This window comes from Choloepus didactylus, chromosome 2, assembly GCF_015220235.1.
Source record: "Choloepus didactylus isolate mChoDid1 chromosome 2, mChoDid1.pri, whole genome shotgun sequence".
In the NCBI taxonomy this organism is placed as follows: domain Eukaryota; kingdom Metazoa; phylum Chordata; class Mammalia; order Pilosa; family Megalonychidae; genus Choloepus; species Choloepus didactylus.
Window position 1 is genome coordinate 53,104,002 of NC_051308.1, and position 20,600 is coordinate 53,124,601.

Below are 20,600 nucleotides of genomic sequence, written 5' to 3' on the forward strand. Positions count from 1 at the left end.
TGTATGTGCTTAGAAATGTATTTCTTAGCTGTGGGTCATGGTAAAATAGAGTTTGAAAACCATTGCCCTAGAGAAATATTTGCACATGTGCACTAGGGAACATGTATAAGTATGTTTATATTAGGAATGCTTATAGTAGCAAACACAAAACAGTGCAAAAAAAAAAAAAAAAACAAAACTAGAAACAATGGAAATATCTAATAAACAACATAAGAACAAATGAATAAATTGTAGTATATTCATGTAAGGGAATGCCATTCAGAAGTTGAAAATGAATTAACCACAACCACATGGATGAATGTCATAAAAAATTAAAATGAAAACAGAAGTTGCAGAAAGTAAATATAAAATCATGCCATTTATATACAATTCAAAAACATGTAAAGCTAAAACTATATGGATTAAGCTTATGTGTGGGAAGAAATGGTAAAGAAATGCAAGGGCATGAAAAATACAAAATTCAGGATGGTAGTTGCTTATGAAGGAAGCAGGGGAATGGAAATTGGGAGGGATTCACAGGATGCCTCAAAGGAACTAGAAATGCTTGTAAAGGTGGTGGTCTTACATTGAAGTTCCTTTTATTGCTATTTTTGTTATTTCAATGTTGTATCATTTTCTGTGTACTGTAAGTAAGCAACAATTAATAAAAAAAAAAGTAAAAATAAAGATATAAAGTTCTTATATAAGCACTTCTTTCCTAGATTGGTTGTCTCCCCCAAAGATAAGCCAAGAGTAAGCCCCATAGCAAGATTCCTGTGCTTTCACTTTGCCCGTCACACTCAGGAGAGGTGCCATGACAATCAAGATGTGCTTGTTCACCACATTCGCTCCATGACCCCAAACAACTCCGTGGTTCTCAATTCTCTCCCATCCACCATCCATCTCCAGCTCTCATTGCTTTGAGGTAAGGACACTTGCATGGGTCAACTTGTGTTTTGTTTCATTTGCTCCTTTGGAGAGCTGTTCCTTCCCATCTGGTGAACTCCTCACTTGGTTTTAGGTACATTAATATGGCATGACCCCATCCCCTAGTTTTCAGCATGGATAAAGGTTTTTCCTATTTTTAAAAATATTTGTTTAGTCTTTCAAGGGGAGTTAAATGACTGAATTCAAGCCACCATCTCTATTTAGAAATCTTATTGCTATTTTTTAATGAATAGGTAGTCTAGCTCTCCTATTGGTATGGCGACTCTAAAATTGACATTTCAAACAATGCAACTTCCAACTCACCCTTCATTACAAGTGTAATTAACAGTTGATCCAAATCGGACATCTGTGTTTACATACATCACGCCATTGATGGGTTCTGAAGGAGTTCCACATGATTTACCTATGGGAAAGAAGCAGAATATTGAGACTGTACATAGAATACTCTGAATTTCTGTTGATGTGTAAAATATCAACCTAATGGCTGTTTACTGAAGAGCGTCTCTAGTTCTGATGGTTCCACAGAATGTGCCACCTTGAGGAAGCTCGCTAGACTGCTGCAGGGTTAGCCACCTATTAAGTATCACATTCAAAAATACATCCCCTCCAAATCTGTCCTGTCCTCACTTTATGCTTCCTGGTAAAAGGAAAAATTTATTTATGACCAAAGTACTATCCTCTGTAATTCAATAAGTGTTATTCAAAGGTCTCTAAACCTTGGATTTTCTCCCTACCACATTATAAAGATATACTTTCTTTCCTGTTCTGAGTCATTCATTACTCAACTTCGGCCATTAAAACAGGAGATTTTAGTGATTGGGGATTCACAATCCTGCTTTGTGATGGCCATTGCTCATGAAATGAACTTGTAATCAAGATGCCAGGAACTCAAAGCAGTAAGAAGACAGGATCTGCAAGAAGAACTCTCACATGTACTATATACCTTGGACAAATTTTTAAGTCTTTTATGTCTTAGTTCCAAAATTTCAACAAATTGAATCAGATCCTACAGATGCTTGACACAGAGAAGCTCCTACTTCAGAGTTACTCACGTTTACACTTGTTTTCGGCACTTGACCAGTCTAGGTTTTCCTGGCAGGTGATAGAGAACGACATCCTGAAGTACCCAGGGCGGCATTCATACCTCAGAGCTGTCCCGATGGGAAACTCAGACTCGTCAATCACATTTGTAGGCCTGGCAAATGGAAACTGTGCTGGGGCCTTGCATTGACCTGGAAGCCAAAACCACAGCACCACCAAAGTTAAGTGCTACCCCACTTCCTCTTTCTCTCCAAAATACTTCAGAGATGTAATAACTTCACAGATGTGACTAAAAAAGACAAAGAACACTTTAATAATGGCAAAAGGACTATAGCTATCTTAGAGTTTTATCAGCATCCGCTTATAAAAATTTCCTTGCTGTTTTGAAGGCAATTAAGCTATATCTGGTCTTTTACTGAAGGGAAAACTCCACTTCGTAGCTTCAAATCAAATTTTAGTCAATGGGAAAGTGCCTGTGCTCAGGCTTCATCCATCCCATCCTCATTTATTGTTCTCTGTACTCGTGTGCTTCACCATCCATCTTCACACTCATCCACCCAGACCTGACAGGCTTGTGAGAAGACTTTACAAGCCTCCTCTGTGGCCCTTGACAGCAGTGGCCCTAGTTGTAAGTGTGTTGCCAAGTCCATCATTTCAACACAAGGACAAAACAGAGACCCGACATCTTGAGCTACACTTCCCTTGATGAAAGCACATATTTTCTGATGCATATATTGAATTAAATACTAGGCTCAATCACTTCCCCTCAAGGCCTAGTAGGTTTAAGTGAAAGGAATACAGATACCAGTTAGAGTCAAATAATATGTAATTAAGAAAAAAATATTTGCCTAAATAATATGATTTTGTTTTAGTTTGGAAATATTTTCTCTTTTGGTTTTTCTGCCTACATTTGCCACTAATCAATTCAAATTATGGAAGGTAGATTGAGGCCAGAGGTGATCAATTTATTGGTCTTCAAGGAACCAAATTTCGGCTTTGGTGATTCTGCTTATGTCTTTATTTTTATGTTCTTGCTACTTTCTTTGAGTTTATTATCCTGTTATTTATTTTAAGCTTCTTGAAATGATTACTTAGGTATTTTATTTTTCAGCTTTGCATATTTTCTAAAATAAGGGTGTAAGACTATTAATTTTATTCTAAGCATAGATTAGCTACATCCCACAAGTCTTGATATATGTCATATTTTCTTTTTTCAGTTCAAAACTTTTTATAATTGCCATCATGATTTCTCAACTGTCCCACAGTTATTTTAAAGTGTTTCGCATGAGTTACAAACATTTGTGGATTTTTTTAGTTGTATATTTATTATCGATTTCTATATTAATTTCAACATGTTTATGAATATATTCTGTATAATCTTAACCTTTGAAATTGGTTGAGGCTTATTTTATGACCCAGCATATGGTCAGCTGTGGTAACTGGATTCTGTGTATTTGTAAAAACTGTATGTTCTGCAGTAGTTGAGTGCAGTGTTCTGTCTGGGTCAGAGAGGGCTGGTTTGTTAATTATATTTGTTCAAATCATCTAGATACTTATTGATTTGGGGGGGGGTGTCTGTTTATCTTGCCAGATACTAGAAGTTTGTGTTAAAACATTCCATTTCATTATACATTTGTCAATTTCTTCTTCAAATTCTGTAAATGTTTCACTTGTATATTTTGAGGCTATGTTATGAGGCTCATGTAAATTTAAATTGCTTTATTTTGTGGTAGATTGATGTTTTTATCAATATAAAACATATCTCTTTATATCTAGTAGTTAATCTTGCCTCAAATTCTACTTTGTCTACTTTGTTTTAGGGTAAATAAAGAACAAATAGTAAGATGGTAGATTTAACCCCTAATATGCTAATAATTATATTAAATGTAAACACACAATGCTAATTTTAATGTAAAGATTGTCATAGTGCAATATTTGCCAAACCAGCTTCCTTTTTGTTAGATTTTTGCATGATATTTTTTCCAGTATTTTATATTCATCCACTCTGTTTCTGAATATATATATATATATATATATCCTGTCTCTTTTCCATGCACCATATAGTTTTATTTTTAATTTAGTATGATAGAAGTCCCCAAACTTACTCAACTCACAGAGCCCTTAGAGTCTTTCTTTTTTTCCTTCCTCCCTCCCTCCCTCCCTCTCTCCCTTCCTTCCTTCCTTTGTTTCTGGTTTCTCTCACTTAGCATAATATTTATTTTTAATTATTATTGCTATTTTTAAATTAGAGATGTTAGAGGTTGTGCTGGTTTGAATCTATTATGTACCCCAGAAAAATCATGTTCTTTTAATCCAGTCTTGTGGGGGCAAGCCTATTGTGGGTGGGATCTTTTGATTAGACTGTTTCCATGGAGATGTGACCCCACCCATTCAAGGTTGGTCTTACTTAGTTTACTGGAGTCCTTAAGAGAGCTGAGGCAGAGAGACGCTGAGCTCATAACCATCACAGACCCAGACGCTTGGAGATGTGGACAAAAAGATGTTTGGATATGCTAAGCTAAGAGATGAAGCCCAGAGTTTGCCCTGGAGAAGCTAAGAGAGGACCCACAGGCACTTAGAGAGAAATGCCCTGGGAGAAATAAGCAAGGATGCACAGGAGCTGAGAGAGAGAAGCTGAGACAGAAGCCCAGAGACATTTTGGAGAAAGCAACAGAAATGAGAAGCTAACCCCAGGAGAGGTCCAGCAGACTCTGGCCATGTGCCTTCTCATGTGACAGAAGAACCCCAGGTGGCATTGGCCTTTCTTCAGAGAAGGTAGCATCTTATTAATGACTTAATTGGAACATTTTCATGGCCTTAGAACTGTAAATTTGTGAACTAATAAACCCCATTGTAAAAGCCAATCCATTTCTGGTTTTTTGCATTTCAGCAGTTTCAGCACTGAAACATAGGTTTACAGAAAAGTCATGCAAAAAATAGTGTTCCAAGATATCCCCCTACTGTTGACATTTTGCATTAGTGTGGTACCTTTGTTACAATTGATGAAAGAGTATTGAAATACTGCTATTAACTGTAGACCATATTTTAGCAGTAGGTGTATTTTTTTCTCAAGCCACTCTGTTATTAACACCCTGTAACAATATTGTACTTCTGTTATAATTCATGAAAGAACATTCCTATACTTGAGATATTAATCACAGTACAGCATCCACAACAGGGTTCATTGTTCATTGTGTTATACAGTTCCATGTTTTCTCTTCTAACTTTCATTCTAGTAACATAAACAACCCCAAACTTTTCCTTGCAACCACATTCATGTACATAGATCAGCACTGTTATTTACACTCACAATAATGTGCTACTATCATCACCATCTGTTATAGTTTGCTAAAGCTGCTGGAATGCAATATACCAGAAATGGGTTTACTTTTACAATAGGACTTTATTAACTTTCTCAGTCCATGAAAATGTAGAAATTAAGGCATCAAGATGATGATACCTTCTCTGAAGAAAGAATGCTGGCATCTGGGGTTCCTGTGTCAGATAGCAATGCATATGGCCAGCATCTGCTGGTCCTTCACTCCCAGGTTTCATTGCTTTCAGCTCCCGGTTCCTGTGGCCTCCTCTGTGAGCTTCTGTGGGTCCTTGTTAGCATTTTCAGGGCTTTTCTCTCTCAGCTGTCTCTGGGTGCTTCTGAGTTCTATGGTTTTTTCCTGTCTTTTATCCTCTCACAAAAGACTCCAGTAAAGGATTAAGACCCACCCACCTTGAATGAATTCTCAATTGAAATAACCTAACCAAAAGGTCCCTCCCACAACAGATCTGTACCCACAGGAATGGATTAAAAGAACATGGTCTTTTTTGGTGTACATAACAGCTTCAAACCAGCAAACCATCCATTTCCAAACCTTTACAATCAATGTAAATAGAATTTTGTACAAATTAAGCATCAGCTCTCCATTCTCTACCCTAATCTATCCCCTGGTAACTGATATTTTAGATTATATCTCTGAGTTAGCTTATAATTAGTTCATATCAGTGAGCTCATATGACATTTGTCCTTTTGTGCCTAGCTTATTTCACTCAGTGTAATGTCCTCAAGATTAATCCACATTGTTGCATGCAATAAGACTTCATTCCTTTTTACAGCTGAATAATAGTCCATTGTATGTTCCGGTTTCAATAGCTGACAGAATGCAAAATACCAGAAATGGATTGGCTTTTATAAGGCTACAAATTTAATGTTCTAAGACCATAAAAGTGTCCAAACTAAGGCATCAACAAGAGGATACCTTCACTGAAGAAAGGCCAATGACCTTTGTCAGCTGGGAAGGCATGTGGCTGGTGTCTGTTTGTCCTTTGTTCCCAGGTTGTGTTGCTTTCAGCTTCTGATTCCAGTGGCTTTCTCTTTAAGTGTCTGTGGATTATCACTTAGCTTCTCTGGGTAAACTCTGGGCTTTATCTCTTACCTTAGCATCATCAAACATCTTCCTGCCTGCATCTCCAAAATGTCTTTGGGTGTTTTCTCTCTAAGCATCTATTTACCCCCTCATAGAGGACACCAGTAAACTAATTAAGACCCACTTTGAGTAGGTGGGGTCACACCTCCATGGAACATCCTAGTCAAAAGATCCCGCCCACAATAAGTCTGTCCTTACAGGATTGAATTAAAAGAACATGGCTTTTCTGGGGGATATAGTAGATCCAAACCAGCACCTGTGTATATATCACATTTTGTTTTTCCATTCATCAATTGATGGACACTGGATTGCTTCCATTTTTGGCAATTGTAAACAATGCAACTATGAACATCAATGTGCAAATATCTGAGTCCTTGCTTTCAATTCTTTTGGTTGTATACCTAGAGGCGGAATTGCTGGGTCATGTGGTAATTCAATACTTAGCTTCTTGGAGAACTGCCAAATTGTCTACCACAGAAGCTGCACCATTTTGCAATCCCACTAGCAATTAATGAGTATTCCTATTTCTCCACATCCTTTCCAACACATGTAATTTTTTGTTTTTTTTTTTAAGTCATAGTCATTCTGGTGGGTGTGAAATGATATACCATTGTGGTTTTGATTTGTATTTCCCTAACAGCTAATGATGTTGATCATCTTTTCATATCCTTTTTAGACATTCATATATCCTCTTCAGAGAAATGTCTATTCAAGTCTTTTGCCTATTTTTTTAATTGGGTTTTTTTTTTTCTGTGTTGAGATGTAGGATTTCTTCATCTATTCTGGATATTAAACTTTTATTGGATATGTGGTTTCCAAATATTTTCTCCCATTGAGTAGATTGCTTTTTTTACTTTCATGATAACATCCTTGGATGTACAAAAGTTTTCAATTTTGATGGGTTCCTATTTATCCATTTTTTCTTCTGTTGCTTGTGCTTTGTCTGTAAAGTCTAAGAAACCATTCCCTAAAACAAGGTCCTGAAGATGCTTGCCTATATTTTCTTCTAGGAGTTTTATAGTCCTGGCTCATATATTAAGGTCTTTGATCCATTTTGAGTTAATTTTTGTATACAGTATCAGACAGGAGTCCTCTTTCATTCTTTTACATATAGGTATTCAGTTCTCTCAGCACCATTTGTTGAAGATGCTATTCTTTCCCAGTTGTGTGCATGACAAATTCAATAGGCCATAGATCTTAGCATCTATTTCTGAACTCTCAATTCTATACCATTGGTCAATATGTTTCTCTTTGAATTAGTACCATGCTGTTTTGACCACTGTAGCTTTGAAATATGCTTTAAAGTTAGGAAGCGTGAGTCCTCCAACTTTGTTCTTTTTCTAGATGTTTTTGGATATTCAGGGCTCCTTACCCTTCCATATAAATTTGATAATTGGGTTTTCCATTTCTGCAAAGTAGGCTGGAATTCTGATTGGGATTGCATTGAATCTGTAAACTACTTTGGGTAGAATTGACATCTTAATGATATTTAGTCTTCCAATTCATGAATATGCAATGTCCTTCCATTTATCTAGGTCTTTGATTTCTCCTAGCAGTGTTTCATAGTGTTCTGTGTACAAGTTCTTTACATCTTTGTTTAAATTTATTCCTAGATTTTTGAGTCTTTTAGTTGCTATTGTGTTCTGGTTTGCTAATGCTGCCTTTTCACAAAACACCAGAAATGGATTGGCTTTTATAAAGGGGGTTTATTTGGTTACATAGTTACAGTCTTAAGGCCAGAAAGTATCCAAGATAAGGCATCAACAATCAGATAGCTTCACTGGAGGGTGGCCAGTGGCATCTGGAAAACCTCTGTTGGCTGGGAAGTCACGTGGCTGGCATCTGCTCCAGAGTTCTGGTTTCAAAATGGCTTTCTCCCAGGATGTTCCTCTCTAGGCAGCAGCTCCTCTTCAAAATGTAGCTGTAGCAAGCTCACTCCTGTCTGAGCTTATATGCTGCTCTAGTAAACTAATCAAAGCCCATGCTGAATGGGCAGGGCCACATCTCCATGGAAATTATTTAATCAGAGTTATCACCTACAGTTGGGTGGGTTACATCTCTGTGGAATCACTCAAAGAATTACAATCTAATCAACACTAATACATCTGTCCACACAAGACTGCATCAAAGATAATGGCATTTGGGGAAACATAATACATTTAAACTGGCACATATTGTAAATGAAAAATTTTTAAATTTCCTCCTCATATTGCTCAATACTAGTGTATAGAAACACTACTGATTTTTGCATGTTGATCTTGTACCCCACCACTTTGCTGTATTCACTTATGAGTTTTAGTAGCTCCATTGTTGATTTTGGGGGACTTTGCATATACAGGATCATGTCTTCTGCAAATAGTGAAAGTTTTACTACTTTCCTTCAAATTTGGATGTCTTTTATTTCTTTTTCTTGCCTAATTGCTCTGGCTAAAATTTCCAGTACAATGTTGAACAACAGTTGTGAAATTGGGCATCCTTGCCTTGTTCCAGATCTTGGAGGGAAAGCTTTCAGTATTTCGCTATCGTGTGTGATGTTAGCAGTGGGTTTTTCATCTATACCTTTTATCATGTTTATGAAGTTTCCTTCTATTCCTTATGTTTGAAGTGTTTTCATTAAGAAAGGATGATGGGGGAAAACCTAAGATGGTGGCTAGATGAGACAGGACAAAAAAACACCTCCATGAAAAATACTAGATAAAAACCAGAAAGTGACCCAGAACACTAGTTCCAGTGATGCACCAGCCAGACAAGGTCTGCTAAATCCACAGGGACTGCACATTTGGTGAAACTGGGAGTCTGCATTCTGAAATGAGTGAGTGAGCCAGCTGAAAGTCCAGTGGCCACACTGTGGTGTGGGGAAACAGTGGGCTGGCATTTGGAGATGGACTAGTTCCTTAAAAAAAAAAAGCCCGGGAGCAGCTGTGTATACAACAGGGAGAGCCACGCAGTGAAGCACTGTGGGAGTGGGCTGGGCCAATGCCTCAGTGTCTGGCGTGGAGGATACCCCTTCCCACACCCACTGCTGATTGTCTCGGGACTAGGGGAGCAGAGGGGAGAAAAAAAACGCACCCCTTGCAGCCATCTCCCCAGCGGGCTGGTGACACTACTGCCCGCTGCCAGACCCACAGCTCAGAGCCGTGCCAAGAAACCCAGTGTGACAGGGAGTCTTTCCTGCAGCACCGTGCACACTCCACAACACTGGCCGTGGACAGTGGCCTTCAGTGCACCCATGGATGATTGTCCCAGAGCAGGGAGGGCGGAGCTGTGCAAAAAGGGGGAAGTTAACATGTCCCATTCAACCATCTTTGAAGCGGGCTGGTAGTGCCCCTGCATGGTCCAGCGACTCAGGGCTTCCCTGGTGGGCTGGCGCACACTTGTGATGTGGCGCGGCCCTCCCTCAGCAGAGGTTCTGGAAGAGCACAGCTGGGAAGGGGGACCCACTCGGAAATCCTAGGGGCCCTATGCCAATACCAAGGTCTTGTGGGTCAGTGGCAGAGACAATCTGTGGCAAGACTGAAATGAAGGCTTAGGCTCTTGCAACAGCATTAAATCTCTGGGAACATCTGGGAGGTTTGATTATTAAAGCTGCCCTGCCTCCCTAACCACCCAGACATACCTCATATTCGGGGCAGACAGCATCAACAACGCACCCAAATTTAGTGCACCAATTGAACCCCACAAGAATCAGATCCCCACACATCACAAAGACAAAGTTGGGGAGAACTGACTTGATGGGAATAGGTGACTCACGGACGCCATCTGCTGCTTAGTCAGAGAAAGTGTACACCACCAAGCTGTAGTTCTGACAAATTAGAGATCAAGTAAAGCAAATGCCAAGAGGCCAAAAACAACAGAAAATCTTAATGCATATGATAAAACCAGATGATATGGAGAACTCAAACCCAAACACCCAAATCAAAAGATCAGAAGACACACAGTACTTGGTGCAATTAATCAAAGAACTAAATATAGACAATGAGAGCATGGCACAGGATATAAAGGACATAAAGAAGACCCTAGAAGAGCATAAAGAAGAAATTACAAGGGTAAATAAAAAAATAGATGATCTTATGGAAATAAAAGAAACTGTAGACCAAATTAAAAAGATTCTGGATACTCCTAATACAAGATTAGAGGAAGCTGAACAACAACTCAGCCTCCTTGAGGACCACAGAATGAAAAAATGAAAGAATAAAAGAAAGAATGGGGAAAAAATTGAAAAAATCAAAACGGATCTCAGGGATATGATAGATGAAATAAAACATCCAAATTTAAGACACATTGGTGTCCCAGAAGGGGAAGAGAAAGGCAAAGGTCTGGAAAGAGTATTCAAAGAAGTTGTTGGGGAAAACTTCCCAAACCTTCTACACAATATAAATACACAAAGCATAAATGCCCAGCATACTCCAAATAGAATAAATACAAATAAACCCACTCCAAGACATATTCTGATCAGACTGTCAAACACTAAAGAGTAGGAGCAAGTTCTGAAAGCAGCAAGAGAAAAGCAATTCACCACATACAAAGGAAACAACATAAGACTAAGTAGTGACTACTCAGCAGCCACCATGGAGATGAGAAGGCAGTGGCATGACACATTAAAAATTCTGAGAGAGAAAAATCTCTAACCAAGAATACTTTATCCAGCAAAACTCTCCTTCAAATTTGAGGGAGAGCTTAAATTTTTCAGACAAACAAATGCTGAGAGATTTTGCTAATAAAAGACCTGCCCTACTTCAGATACTAAAGGGAGCACTACCAACAGAGAAACAAAGAAAGGAGAAAGAGATATAGAGAATTTCAACAGACATATATAGAACATTACATCCCAGGTCACTGGGAGACAAAATCTTCTCTAGTGATCACAAGATCTTTCTCCAGAATGGACCATATGCTGGGACATAAAACAAGCCTCAATAAATTAAAAAAAAATGAATTTGTTTAAAGCACACTCTCCAACCACAATGGAATTCAAATAGAAGTCAATAGCCATCAGAGACTTGGAGAATTCACAAACACCTGGATGGTAAAAATGAGGGGGAGATGAAAACATTCCTGGATAATCAAAAGCTGAGGGACTTCATCACCAGTAGATCAGTCCTATAAAAAATGCTAAAGAGAGTTGAGCAGGCTGAAAGGAAGGGACACTAAACAATTGACTGAAACTACATGAAGAAATAAAGATTTCCAGTAAAGATCACATGGTAAATACAAATACCAATACTACTGTATTTTTGAATTGTAACTCTACTATTTACTTCCTATAGGATCTAAAATACATAAACTGTAATGATAAATCAGCGGTTTTGGACTCAATGTAAAATATGTAATTTTTGACAAGAACTACATAAAGGTGGGGGAATGATGGAGTATAGGAACATAGTTTAATGTGTCCTATTGAAGTCAAGTTGATATCAAAGAAAAACAAGATTGTTATAGATTTAAGAGGTTAAATTTAAGCCCCATGGTAAACACAAAGAAAACATCAGAGAATATAACCATAGAGATGAATAGTAGAGTAGGGGTTCCGAAAAGTGGGGGAAGGGGCAATGGGGAGTTAAGAAATGAGTGTAGGGTTTCTGTTTGGGGTGAAGGGAAATTTTTAGTAATGGATGGTGGGAAGGTGATAGCATTGCAACATTCTAAATGTGATTAATCCCACTAATGGAATGCTAGGGAGGGGGTGGAATGGGAAGAGTTAGGCTGTATATATGTTCCACAATTGAAAAAAAAAAAGACAGTCTAAATAGATGACAATTAAATGCCAAGGATGATCCTGGATGGGATCTGAGGATGGAGGAGAAGAGGCTCAAAGGGAAACAGATGGGACATAAGAAAAAAAAAGGAAATATAGAATGTAAGCTTTGTATGAATGTTGAATTTCTTGAACTTCTTAGCTGTGCCTAATGGGATTGCATAAAAGAATTTTCTTGTTCATGGGAAAGGTATATGTGAATTATATTGTTTGTTCAAAGATGTGTGCAGCTTGCTTTCATATGTTCAGAGGACAGAGCAATAGATGATGGATGATAGATAGGGAGGGAGGGAAGGAGGGAGAGAGGGAGGGAAAGAAAGAAATGGTGGTGTGACAGGATTTTAAAGTTGGTGGATCGGGATAGTGGGGGAGGGGGGGTCGGGTTATGCTGGAGTTCTATGTATGGGGTCTGTATTGTTTTTGTAACTGTTCCTGTAAGTCTGAATTTATTTCAAATTAAAATTTAAAAAAAAGAAAAAGAAAAAAAGAAAGGATGAAGGATTTTGTCAAATGTCTTTTCTATGTCATCTGAGATGATCATGTGTTTTTCCCCCTTCATTTTGTTGATCTGATGTATTACATTAATTGATTTCCTTATGTTGAACCACCCTTGCACACCTGGGATAAAACCCACTTGTTCATGGTTTATAATTCTCTCGACTTGCTATTGGATATGGTTGGCAAGTATTTTGTTAAGGATTTTGCTTCTATACTCATAAGAGAAATTAGTCCGTAATTTTCTTTTCTTTAAGTTTCTTTATCTGACTTTGGTATTAGGGTGATGTTGGCCTCATAGGTAGGTAGTATTCCCTACTCTTCAATTTTTGGGAAGAGTTTGAACAGGATTAGTATTAATTCTTGGAATGATTGGTAGAATTAATCTGTGAAGCCATTGGGATTTTCTTTGGGGGGTTTTGATGAGGTCATTCAATCTCTTTGCTTGTAAATTGTCTGTTGGGTCTTCTATTTCTTGTAGAGCCAGTGTTGGCTGTTCACATGTTTCTAGGAATTTGTCCATTTCATGTAGGTTATTTATTTTGTTGGCATATAGTTGTTTATAGAATCCTCTTGTGATCCTTTTTATTTTTGTGGGGTCAGTAGTAATGTACCCCCTCTCATTTCTGCTTCTATTTGCTTCTTCTTTTCCTCTTTGTCAGTCTAGCTAAGGTTTTGACCATTTTATTTATCTTTTCAAATAATCAATTTTGGGTTTTGTTAATTTTTCTATTGCTTTTTTAATTCTCAATTTCATTTCTTTCTGCTCTAATCTTTGTTATTTCTTTCCTTCTGCATGCTTTGGAGTTAACTTGCTGTTCTTTTTCTGGTTCCTCCAGGTGTGCAGTTAGCTCCTTGATTTTAGCTCTTTCTGCTTTTGTAATGTAAGCATTTAGGGCTATAAATTTTCTGCTCAGCTCAGCACTTTCTTTGCCACATCACGTAAGTTTTGATTTGTTGTGTTCTTGTTTTATTCATGACAAGGTATTTACTGATTTCCTTTGCAATTCCTTCTTGGACACATTGATGGCTTAAGAGAGTTTTATTTAACTTCAATATATTTGTGGGTTTTCAGTTCCCTGCCATTATTGATTTCCACCTTCATTCCATTATGGTCAGAGAAAATGGTTTGTATGATATCAATCTTTCTAAATTTATTGAGATTTGTTTTGTGACCCAACATGTGTCTAATCTGGAGAATGATCCATATGCACTTGAAAAGAATGTATATCCTGCTGTTTTGGGGTACAATGTTATCCATATGTCTCTTAGGTCTAGTTCACTTAACCTATATTCAGAAAAGTCCATTTTGCCTTCAGATGGTCCAGCCGACTGAAACTGGATTGCTCATAACTGTTCTTACCAGACTTTCTGTGGCTGTCTCTCTCCCTTTTTTGTTTCTTTCTCCAAGATCCCATTTGTATGCAGCGTGCCTCAGCAGCTTGTCTTCTACCCTGGGTCTCCACAGACTTATTCCCTGTGCCTGGATATGCATGGAGCCCTAACTAATGGCTGTGATTCAGTCTACAGTCTCTGTCCATGGTGCAGGGCCATGCTGCTTCTGTGTGGCTCCCAAGCCCCATGGGACTGAGTACAGGGGAGGAGAAATGGGAATTGACCAGTGGTCCAGAAGGATTTCTCCTACCTCAGATTTTTCTGTTCCCATTGAAAATTTTTTTAAAAATATTATAAATGTCCCACAGTGCCCCTGAGAGTCCACTGAGAACTCAGTATTTGGTTTGGGAAATGTGGCAATATGACAACCTTTGTCTTTACATTGGAGTTGTCGGTTTACATTTATAATTATTGTTATATTTGGGATTAAACTTAAATCTTACTAGCTGTCTTTTTATTCCTCCCACCTTTTCTATGTTCTTTATTCTTTTCTACTTGAGCTTCTTTTTTATTATCAATTATATTTATTGTTTCATTCTGCTATTTTCTTTTATTAGACTATTAGTTATATATTATTTTACTCTTTCTTTTAAGGTAACTGGTATCCTTAACATTTTTAACATTTATGCAAAAAGGTGATAACTTTCAAAGTATGATTTATCAAGTAGTTATATAGGAAATTTCCAAGAATATTATGGGTTACAGTACCAGAGTTTCAGTTATTTCCTTACTGTAAAATATAACATATATACAAAAAGGTGATAACTTTCAAATTACAATTTAACAAGTAGCTATATAGCAAATTTTAAAGATGGTATGGGTTACATTTCCACGATTTCAGTTCTTTCCTTCTAGCTATTCTAATACCCTAGCAACTAAAAAATAAAGAAAATTATATAGAAATTCAGTATATAGAATCTAATATAGAATTCAACACAGGATTATGAATATCCTTACCGTATTAACATATAATTAACATATCATAATTTCTTCCATGATGCAAGAATCATGGAACATGCTATTTCCATTTATTTTCCTCCTGTCTTTTATCATGATCAGTATTTAAACTCTACATATATTTTAATGCCCCACTAGTCATAGTTAATGTATACACCGTACCCTGTTTTTTGGGCTGTGGGGCTTTGCTATAAAGATGGACCCTAATGGTAATGGATTCTCTCACCACATTCAGGAAGATTTTAAAAATGTTTGTAGAAAGGTGTGGTATGGGGATACTCCCCTCCCCAACAAAGACATCCATGTCCTGATCCCTGGAACCTGTGAGTGTTACCTTATATGGTGTGCTGGTTTGAATCTACTATGTCTCCCAAAAAAGCCATGTTCTTTAATGCAATCTTGTGAGGGCAGACTTACTGGTTTTTTGATTAGGGTGGAATCCTTTGATTGAATTTTGCCGTGGAGATGTGACCCACCCAACTGTGGGTGAGATCTTTTGATTAGGTTATTTCCAACAAGGTGTGACCCCACCCATCAAGTGATTAGTTCACTGGAGTCCTTTAAGAGGGCCCACAGAGAGAAGGAGCTCAGAGATTCTGAGAGAGACATTTTAGAGAGAAGCTAAGATATGTAATCCAGAGTTTGCCCCTGGGAGAAGCTAAGAGCCAACATAAACCCAGACTTTTGCTTATAAGAGTATATTTTTTGCTCAAGAATGCAGAGATAGTTTGGAATGAGTCCATTTTGTTGGTAAAGCCGTGGGAGACCTCTATGATGAGTGACCTCAGGGCTCTCCTGAATGAAGTCTCTGAGAGTCCTCCTGGACCTCTGCACCTGGAGATGGAAGAGCTCTATCCTCGAGCCCACAGGAGCACTGGCAAATGGGAGAGTGCTTGGAGAAAATGAGCCCAACTAGTCCTCAGGCCTGGATGTTTGCTTAAGTTGCTTTTTTAAAATGGTATTTCTATTTATTATAGTCCCTAGTATGCAATAGATAGGTTTTCCCCCCTTGGTTGCCTTTTTTTTAAAAAAAAAAAAAAGTGGTTAATTTGGAGTGTTTCTGCTGATAATGCCTTTAATCAGAAGTAGGGGTCCTATTCTGTGCTTCCTACTTAAGCAGAAGATGATGGTCTGAGGAAGCTCAAACTTTTTGTTTTTCTCCAATATTAGACAGCCTTCTCCCTGTCAAGATAAAAAAGATTTCTATCACTCCTCTCTAAGGTTCATTACATCCTTTTGTAATCCTTCCATCCTTCTGCCTCATTCTCTGACCTGCTTTCTATTACTACAAATTGATTTGACTTTCTAGAATTTCATGTAAATGAAATTATTCAGTCTGTATCTTTTTTGGGGTTCTGACTTTCACACAGCATAATTATTTTGAGATTCATACAGGTTGTTGCATATAGAAAAATTGTTTCTTTTACTTTTTTCTTACCAATACTCAATTGTATGTGTATACCTTGATTTGTTTATCCATTTAACAGTTGAAGGACATATGGATTGTTTTCAATTGTTGGTTCTTACAAATAAAACTGCCATGAAAATTCACATACACATCTTTCTGTGGACATACGGTTTCATTTTTCTTGGGTAAATACCTAGGAGTGAAATGGCTGGGTCATACAATAGGTGTATGTTTAACTTTTTGATAAACTGCCCATCTGTTTTCCAAAGTGATTGTGTCATTTTACCTGTCCATGAACAGTGTATGAGAATTCCAGTTGCTTTAATTTATTGTCAACACTTGGTATGATAACTGTTTTCAATTTTAGCCATCCTAGTGGGTGTAGTGTTATGTTGTAATTTTTGTCTTGAATGCATAGCCCAACTTTCAGATACTCATGATTCAAATCTTCTGTTCAAGGCAGGTGATTTATTCTGTGCTCTAAGTGCAATCTACTCATTATTATTTCCCTTTGTTTAAACATACCTTGTCAACCAGGAGGACAGTCTGCTACCCATTCTGCATATTTTATACTTTGATGAAGGAAACTGCAAATGTTTTGCTTAAACATCTCTGTAAATTTTTTTAAAAGAGCATGGACTGTCAAAAAATATTTTTAATGAATTATGTATATACATTAATATGTTATCTACATTTTATATATATAGACTAGAAATTTAAAGAAATGTGATACCAATGAAATAAGCATTTTACATGCCTTGCTAATCATGATGACTTAGTACCATCATTAACTAACAACTCAAGGGACAAAATACAGTCAAAGTGAGTTCCTCTGTTAACAATAGTGGATGTAAAGCTATATTTCAACTAGTCTGCTTGATACTTTGTAGGTTTTTTGGTTTTGTCAACTTTTGGTTAGTTGTGATTGCAGTGACAATGTTTCTTTCTCTTATGTCTCTGATAAAGGGCTTGCTTAAGTGTGTGTGTGTGTGTGTGTGTGTGTGTGTGTGTGTGTGTGTGTGTTGGGGGTAAGGGTGTCAGCTGTACCATTTTTTAGTTTGCTTGAATTGGCATTATTAGAATTCCTTCACTCAGTATTTTTATACAGGGAATTTTTGACATTACCTGTTGAATCTTGAAAGTTATTATATATATGTAATATAAACCTTACATTCTACTTATCTGAGCATCTATAAACAGGAATACATCACAATGCACAGAAAGCAAACTGGTACTTCCCTTTTTCTACCTTGCAACCTTCACAGAGCTTCTCAAGGATTACTTAGTAACCAAGTCCTGACATGAGGCCCAGGTGAGGGCGCCAGACTCCACATAATAGTAAACGCTGTATTAATACTGCTTAGTGTACTACATTATATATATATCTATCTCCTGGTCAATCATCTGGAACAGTGCTTTTTAGATTCATTCTTTAAGTGCTGCTAAAGCCATGCTCCTTCTCATCCTTTCTTGAACATTGGAACTGAGATTTCCCCTGTTTCAGTCATCCTTTGGGCCCAGTCCTACAACTTCCCACATGGGTTTTTCCAGGTTATAATACACTGTCACTTGCATGATCTCACCTGATTTTCACAATAACCCTCTCAGGTGTCAAGATGATAATTATCTTTATTTCATACATGTGTATACTGAAGGTGGGGATGGTAATTGATTTGCTGTGTCCAATTAGTAAGTGACAGAGGCTGGAAACAGCACCCTGATCTAATTAAGGTGACTTCATAAAACCATGCCACCCTACTTCTATGTACATACATCTTAAAGACATGGCTCTCTCTCATCCTACTTTAAACTCCAATGAGCCATGCAAACTGTACGCATTCCCTCCACATTTTCTTTAATTACTTCGGCAAGTAAAATTTTGATAAGTTTTGTTTAGGCTGTTTCACATTTGGCTGTTATTGTGATAACCTCAATAAATACTTATTGCAATTAGAGTTTGTGATTGCCCTATAACAGTGACTCAAAAACAATAAGAAGGGGACCAGTTACTCACAAGAAGCACAAAAATTTCTAAGCATTGACAACAGATGTCTTAAACTTACTTGCATGTTCCTCTTCTGAAAATAAGATTTAAAGTTTTATTGCATCTCTCTCTACTTGGCAGGTTACTTTCTGATGTCTAAGGAGGCAAAATGTTAATAACAACCATGGAAACTGTTTTCCTCTTTTCTTGCTCCCTTAGAAGAGAAGGTACAATCAAATAATGAATGCAAACTTTCTAATGACAGAGAAGAGGTAACAGGGTTGTTAGGGAAAGATTGGGCAAGAATAACCAAGATTGTCACTTTAACTGACTATGCTTCCAATGAGTCCAAACAACCAAGAAGACTTTGGGGGAGGCCGAAAATAAGAAAAGAAGAATTCTAATTGAAGATGTTTACCTAAACGTCTTTGAAGTTAAGAGGAACGGAAGGAGGATGTGGTCTCAAAATTTCCATAGTAGTTATAATAGGCTTTATTTTGAAGTAAACACATTTCTAAAAAGCAAGGATATGTAAACATCTCTACAGTCCCTGGTACCTGCAACTGAGGATTCTGGAGCTTCACAGGCTTTCGTAACCTCAAATGCCTGGCGTGGGATCTGTCTTAAACTAGATGCTCAAAACATGCATGCTGATGCTGATGGGGTTGGTTTGGAGTATGGGGGCAGTATAGGACCAGACAGAGAAGTTTTCAGATAATAATTTGGGGTCTGGCCCTAAACACCAAGGACTGCTAGTCCAAACATCCTTGTGAGCACAGTGTAGTGGCAGCAGTTGGGGAACAGAAATTGACAAAATGACAGGCACTGTTAGACACTTGACTCCCTTCTGCCATTTAAGTGGCAACTCCATGAAATATAGATTTCAGTACAGGTGTAGTCAGTTTCCTCACAGTTAAGTTTTTAGCATTAGAATCGAGGTTTGTCGAATTTCCAAACCTCCTTTCTTTTGCTATGATCTGCGCTACATGCTGCTACAGTCGATCCAGGTGGTTAATATACAAAGGCAAAGAATTTCGTGCAGCACTGGCTTAGCATCTGCGCCCTCCTCGGCGCTGGGCACAACTTAACGCCCGCAAGACTGGGGAACTCAACTCTTACCCAGTCTTCCCGCGACGTTTAGGCAACTTAAAGCAATACTTAGCACCTGAGCGCTCAGCACACCGCAGCTGCGCGCTGCCCTGCTGCGCCCTGGCCGCCTCCCCAAGCCAGCTGCATTCTTACCCCATGCCGCCGGCAGCGCGAGCAGCCCCAGAACTACGAGGAGCGGTCCTCCGGAGCAGAAGGACAGAGAGGGTGCTGGCAGCCGGAGGGACTCTGGGCTCCTCGGAGAAGAGGCCCCCATCCTCGACCAGAGCATCTGGAAAGCAGAATGAAACCGCGAAGTCGGTGCAGCCGGGAGAAGAGACAACAATCACCCTGCTGAGGAGGGGAGTGAAGTTCCGGGACAAAAAGCTTTTGACCACAGCTTCCTCTTAATGGGCAAGTTCTTGTTTACTCCTTATTTACGTTGTTGCTTGTTCTCAGAGATTACCCTACGGACCCAAGTACAGGGGTAGAGACCTGGCTGTGCTCGAGCTTCTTGATGCATTCCGTGTGTATGGATAGGCTGCTCCAGATGAAGGCGTGGGTTATCGCAGCCGCACTTCCCTCCCGTCCTGCCTGACCTTTCCCATTACCAAGAATCCGTGTGGGTAGGTCAGCTAATAAAATGCCTGCTCTCGTGTTGAAGCCACAATTGCTGGCAAGGTGTACAGTATGCAGGGAATGTGAAGAAGCACGGTCTGTCGAACTGAGACATCCCAAGCCTTATTAAAAATCGTGGGATTTCCTGACTACCAACCCTATCCCACCTATCCCAAGTGGTGCTATCAAAAATAAGAAAAGGAGTGAGTAAGGGCTTTTTGAAAAGAAAGTCTTGAATGGAATTCCTGCTTTGCCACTGTTTGTTCTTCTAAGCGTCATCTATTAAAGGGGTGGGGGTGGGGGAGGGTTGGATAGGTTAATTAGTTGTGAGGCTCAAATGCAAGAAGGCATGTAAATAAAAATCTCAGTGCATTGCCCAGCCCAAAGGAAGAACCTTTTTAGAAGGCATGAATCACTCATTCTTTTTATTCAGTCAGAGTATTTATGTAGACTGCTATGTGAAGCCTGGGTACACGGTGGTAAAAACAACAACAACAAACAAACAAACAGATG

At 38.4% G+C, this 20,600-nt stretch overlaps 1 protein-coding gene across 5 annotated transcripts in view; it reads right to left on the minus strand.

Annotated features, from left to right (window-relative positions):
* The window catches only part of CR1 (complement C3b/C4b receptor 1 (Knops blood group)), a 130,003-nt gene extending 110,010 nt beyond the window's left edge, over positions 1-19,993 (minus strand). For 2 of the 5 annotated variants that reach the window (XM_037824814.1, XM_037824815.1), the window contains exons 1-3: positions 19,626-19,990; positions 1,980-2,159; positions 1,231-1,330 (exon numbers count right to left, since the gene is read on the minus strand). In XM_037824814.1, coding sequence (XP_037680742.1) covers positions 1,231-1,330; positions 1,980-2,159; positions 19,626-19,761 — 416 coding nt within the window. In that variant the 5' untranslated portion in view covers positions 19,762-19,990. Of the gene's footprint in view, positions 1-1,230; positions 1,331-1,979; positions 2,160-19,625 lie in introns of those variants that run through there. The other 3 variants (XR_005215077.1, XM_037824813.1, XM_037824816.1) reach the window with 3 other exon arrangements.
* Between the last annotated feature and the right edge of the window lie 607 nt (positions 19,994-20,600).